The 6,000-nt window shown below is 36.6% G+C and overlaps 1 protein-coding gene across 2 annotated transcripts in view; it reads right to left on the bottom strand.

Moving 5' to 3' along the window:
• Positions 1–909: 909 nt before the first annotated feature.
• FCHO2 (FCH and mu domain containing endocytic adaptor 2) overlaps positions 910–6,000 on the bottom strand; it is a 140,321-nt gene continuing 135,230 nt past the window's right edge. For both annotated transcript variants that reach the window (XM_088827750.1, XM_088827749.1), the window contains 2 exons: positions 3,610–3,774; positions 910–3,293 (listed from right to left, as the gene is read on the bottom strand). In XM_088827750.1, the coding sequence (XP_088683876.1) occupies positions 3,271–3,293; positions 3,610–3,774 (188 nt within the window). In that variant the 3' untranslated portion in view covers positions 910–3,270. The remainder of the gene's footprint in view (positions 3,294–3,609; positions 3,775–6,000) is intronic.

Here is a 6,000-nt window from a genome sequence, read left to right as displayed (position 1 = left end):
GTTCAGTGGCTCAGTCGTGTCCGACTCTCCGCGACCCCATGAATCACAGCACGCCAGGCCTCCCTGTCCACCACCAACTCCCGGAGTACACTCAAACTCATGTCCACAGAGTCGGTGATGCCATCCAGCCATCTCATTCTCCGTCGTCCCCTTCTCCTCCCGCCCCCAACCTTTCCCAGCATCAGAGTCTTTTCCAGTGAGTCAACTCGTCGCATGAGGTGGCCAAAGTATTGCAGTTTCAGCTTCAGCATCAGTCCTTCCAATGAACACCCAGGATTGATCTCCTTTAGAATGGACTGGTTGGATCTCCTTGCAGTATAAGGGACTCTCAACAGTCTTCTCCAGCACCACAGTTCAAAAGCATCGATTCTTAGGCAATCAGCTTTCTTCACAGTCCAACTCTCACATCCATTGAGAAAAACCATTGCCTTGACTAGACGGACCTTGGTTGGCAAAGTAATGTCTCTGCTTTTTAATATACTCTCAAGGTTGGTCATAACTTTCCTTCCAAGGAGCAAGCGTCTTTTAATTTCATGGCTGCAATCAGCATCTGCAGTGATTTTGGAGCCCAAAAAAATAAAGTCTGACACTGTTTCCACTGTTTTTCCATCTATTTCCCATGAAGTGATGGGACCAGATGCCATGATCTTTGTTTTCTGAATGTTGAGTATATTTAGAAACAAAAATAATCCCTTGTTAAACAATTTTTACATTTTTGGGTTATACGCTAAATGAAGTTTTCCTATATTACCAATTAAAACTCAATAACAGATCAATCTATATGCCTGTCTAAATGGTGATACAAAGTTCAAAACTAATTATTCATTACTTACCAAGCTTGCCTTGTCCTAATGTTTATGACATAGCTATTATTACCATCAACAAAAGTACAACACACAAACCAACTGATAAATTATATATTACATGTTTATTAAGGGTACAACTTTTATGTAAAATTTACATTTTTATGAAAAATCAAAGATATTTACAAAATATTGTAAGATTTGCCTTGTTCTAATTACAACTCAAAGTAGTAAACAACAAATCTTAAAAACTCACATTTGTTAGAGTTCTGTGTTTACAAATTCTTGGTTAAAGAGGCAGCTACAAAGTTTATCACTATACATAAGCAAGAACCAGCTTGCTAAAATACATTTCCCATTGAAAATCTATTGGTCTTTTTTTACACCATTAGTGGATTTTTAAATGAAAAAATCAGTATAAACTCATATGGCTTCAAAATTGTAACCTGCACCCGATACAAATTTATGTACCAACACTTGATATGAAGACTGGTAATTAAGAAAGTGCAGAAGTATAACCATTTCACTAGTTTGTACATTTTAAGGTAATACTTGATTAAAAACAAACATGGTGAGTATAATGGTGTCTATCCAATAATAAAATATTAACTGCCCAATAAAAGCAGTTTGACTGCAAAGCAATTACAGTTAAGATTCCAGTAAGGGACTGTAATTGGCATTTAAAAGGGTACAATATGTTAGAAATTCTAATTCTGTCCACTATCTAGTAAAGATGAAAATTTTAGCAAACTGTCTTATGTATTGCTTTAGTCAAATCTAAATTTAGAATGGGGCTAACACTGAATATATTAAAAAGCACATATTGTGTTATATATATATTGCTAATGAGTAGATTTTCTGCTGTATTTAATATAGCAAGATGTTGCATAAGTGTATAGAGGGAGGGATTTTACTTTCTGTAGAGCTTAGGAGAACAACTAGTGATTTTATATAAATTTACTGTATATAACACAATTTATTACTTCTATGCAAAATGCAGGACACTGGTACTTATCCTTATAAATAAAGTTCCCATTTGTAAATTATGAAACTGTGTCCAAAATATTTACTTCCTTCAGTTAATCAGGATTTGTTATAAAGTTAGGTTTTTTACTATTTAATATTAGTAGTTTATTTTAAGAAACGCTTAACCCAATCCATCATTTCAAATAGTTTCCTCATTTTTAGCAGGTGGTGATTAGATAAGAAAAAGAACATAAAAACTGCTAATTTTTCCAAGTGTTGAAAATGCCAAAACTGATCTTTTCTAAAGTGTGTTCCTCACAAACTACTACAAACTCATGCTTACATCACATTCAGTAAATAAATATATAAATTTCCAATAATAAGAGTGAGGGGAAATGTTAAATTGAGAGTGAAAATGCCAGTTTCCAATTTACCATTACGGTTTTGCAGAATTTTCTGATAAGGTTAAGATGGAACATCTGAAGGTAATCCTTTCCCTGTAAACATATGCTGTTAGCTGTATTTCTCTAGTGGCTACAGTGTAACACTAAAGAAGGGAGCCAGGGTTCTTAAGTATAAATTGTCCTCTAGTTATTCTGAACTCCCATTGCAACTGCAACCAAAGATTTTTATAAAAATCACAATTATCTTGTAAAAATTCTTGACTAAGATTCTGAATATAAAATCTGGACTGTGAGGAAAAAAGTGAGGCACATTAATGAACACAAACTGGATAGGCACATTTCTGGGTTTTGTTAATGTTTTAAAGGCACACATTATGCAATCCATATAAAAATAAATTAAATCTACATCATTAATTCATCAAAAGAATCACAACTTCTATAAAGTTAACTGCAGAAGCAAATTTCTCTGCTGTCTTTTGCAAGCTTATTTTAAAACACATTGCACTTGAGGATTAAAAAAAAATCATATAAAACACCATTTACATTTTATTAATATGTTTATATGAGAATCAAATTATAAATTTTGCATACACCTTGTACTCTGGTCTGATTACTTTATGGCACATAACTCAATTTGATTGAGTATTATTAACATTATCCCAAACTTAGAATTCACGTTCTGTCTGTATCCATTCAATATCAAACTTAAACGTTTAAAAGCTATCTCTGACTCTAAAAACTTATAGAAAGCTAAATTATTTTGTGCTTGCTCTCCTGAAATTTCAGGCCTCATATTACACTATAAGCCCCTTTTTCAACATAGACACTGAAGATAACTTAAAATTTCCAGCCTATAAAAACTTCGTTTTACTGAGAATCTGAATAAATGTGCTTCCTGAATATCGCAGTTGATCATTTACAGCGTTGAAAATCATTTCAGTGCTATTTTCTTCGGTGACTCACTTCAAAAGTGCAATTTAATGTTTGTAGTCAGCTCTTAAAGATATAATACAAGTCAGAATAGTGTTTGGAAAGAAAAACAATGCAGAACGGCAGGTTTGTACTATTCCCTTGAGCCAACCACTTTCCCAGGTCCATCAACAATCCGCCAGATATCGTCCTGGAAAACACCAAGTAGACCTTTGCCGTTATAATTTCAAACAAACTCAAAGGAGGACATTTCTCTGTGGTTACAGATACAAGCCCCAGTCCCCATCTGCTGTTTACAGTACATTAGAATCAGATCACAGGTGTTCAGCTACACTGACCATGAGTACTCTCTCTCCCAGGTGTGTCTCTATCTGGCACTTTGTACCAAAGGTCAAAGGAAACACCTCCATGCCTTCAGACTATAAACTACTTGAGAGTCATTTAGTAACTGTCAGAATATAAATGTTTCCCATGTACATGAAAAAGCTTGAAATCTCCCAACTTACCAGTGGCAAACCGCTTCTTTACTAAGGAAAGCCTGTAGCCAGTGCCTACAAGTTCAGTATCTACTCCTGAGAGGGTGCTTCCCTCGCTGAGGAATTGCACTGCAAGTGTTGTGGGTTTACTGGGTCCTTCTGAAAGATCAAATTTTGCTCTGAGGGACCCAGAACCTATAAGGAAAAGAACAAAGAACTTATACAGGATACTATATTTCACACCAAAAAAGGCAAGTGAGCAGGTAAAAGCTAAAAAACAAGTCCTATCCCAAATTCTTTAAACATGTAAGTGAATCATCGTCCTGTTTTCAAACCAAATTTTCGTCACTGAATCTGAATTTTCATTAAGTAATCTTAATCCATGCTTCTCTGACTTAACAACAGTCTTCAGAGGGATTCACTATTGATATTCCTATACTCTGCGTGTGAAGGGAGTCAAAAGACAAGTAAGGCTGAGGGCAGGAAGGAAGGAAGCCCTGGAAGCGATGAATGGGCATTAAAGCCAAGGGAAAATGACTGCTGAGGACCATGGGGCGGGAGAGGTACAGAAGCGAAGATTGGGGAGAGCTGTATCAGTATTGCCTCTGTATTCACCTTTCTTTTTAAAATCATGCCAAATATGTCTGAGGGGCTTTCTTTTCAATGTAACCATTTATTCTGCATTCCTCAGTCTAATAGTCTGGCAGAAATAGTATATAATTATGAATATTATAAATGCTGCAAAAAAAACTATCAAAAGCTATGGACACAAAGCACATAAAATGTTGTGGGGATGATGGTGTCTATTTCAGGAAAAGGAAACTACAGGTGCCGAGACGGGAGAGCTGACAGCACGATGCATTTAAGGTAACTACGTCTATACCAGAAGATCTGGAGAACAGATGTAAGTGGAGCAAAGCGGCAGAAGATGACAGACTGGCAGCTAAGAAAAGCTCTAAGTATCTTTACAGACCATGGGAAGAAATAACCATAGGGAGCCACCAAAGACAAGGAAGACAAAACATTTCAGGTAAGAATCTTAGAAGGGCAGCAAGGTGCAAGATGCAAGGTAGGGACAACACCTGAAAGTCAAAAAAATGGTCTAGGACTCCAGGTGACAGGAAAAGTGTATTTGAACTACACTGAGGGCAAGGAAAGAGGAGAATAAATTTGGAAAACATTCAGGAGTTGAAATCAAAGGGTAAATAGGAGGAGAAGCCCAGGAGGGAGGGTTCCCAGGCTTCTGGTTTGAGGAAAGTAGACAGAATTGCTGGGTAGAAACAGTGACATTCTATGATTCCCCGTACAGAAACCGAACACCACAGAGAGAAATGTGAAAGAAAATATAACAAAGACCCATCCTATACTAGTGTACCTGGTGGCACACAGATCAGTTGGGAAAACGAATGGCTGTCTAACTCTTAGCCCGTGTCCGAGTCCTCCTTAAACTTTTAGTTTGTGATATGCAACTCAATTCTGTGCAAGTGCGACCACAGGCCAAGAGCGGTCACCAGGGCAACCCTTAAACTTTGGAATATTTCCTGCTCCTCTCTGGAGCATAAAGCCAAAATAGAAACAGATTTCTGCCTTACTGTGTTCCGATTTGGAGATCTCTCTTTAGAGGCTGACTAACCAAATCAGAACCACATTTGAAAGATGTTTCCATTTCCTCACATAGTCACTCTGATACCCGAACAGCAGAGGGAAACTAGAATGACAGTACCCAGTTAGAAAATCTGTATCCTGTTTTTCACAGAAAAAATCCCCTTCTTGGCAAATATCTACAATATTATTGTTTAATTAAATATGGGGAAAATATACCCTTCTTCCTTGCTAACTGGTTGTACTTCCAGTTTCAACTAGGAATTTCAGTTTTATCTCCTAACCATACAGCTAGAGTAAAAATCAGTACATTTGCCACTTGAACATAGGCAACCTTTAAGTACCAAATACGAACAAAGGAACCACAGATTAGCTAGGTTATTTCATCCAATGTGTGGTTCTCTAGTAGTAAAAGCCTAGTTCAGCACAGGAGGTGAACAACACAAGTATGTACCTGGTCTTTTATGCAGAAATACCTTCAAGAAAAACTACTGATGATATATTTTACATTTTAATCACATGATGCTTAAAATGTTCAAAAGGAAAAAAGTGAGTACAACTTGAAAAGCCAAAAAACCTACTTAATGGGAAAAGTTATTGGAGATTAATTAGGCATTCAAAAGAGGTAGGAGAAGTATCCTTTGATTAAGAGAAACTGCCATTAAAATGTTAAAGACTGTCCTGGAAATTATATTCTAAATTGAGTTAGAGGATATACTAGGAGGAATCAACTAACTAGTAGAGACTTTTCCTTTGCATTGTGAACACAAACAAATGCAGACATGGTGGGAGGAGGCAACTAACTTGCTTCTCCTTGAA

Source organism: Moschus berezovskii, chromosome 18, assembly GCF_049115385.1.
Source record: "Moschus berezovskii isolate FMDL1 chromosome 18, NW_MosBer_1.0, whole genome shotgun sequence".
Lineage (NCBI taxonomy): Eukaryota > Metazoa > Chordata > Mammalia > Artiodactyla > Moschidae > Moschus > Moschus berezovskii.
The sequence above is the reverse complement of the archived record's forward strand: the minus strand, read 5'-3'. Positions and strand labels throughout refer to the sequence as shown.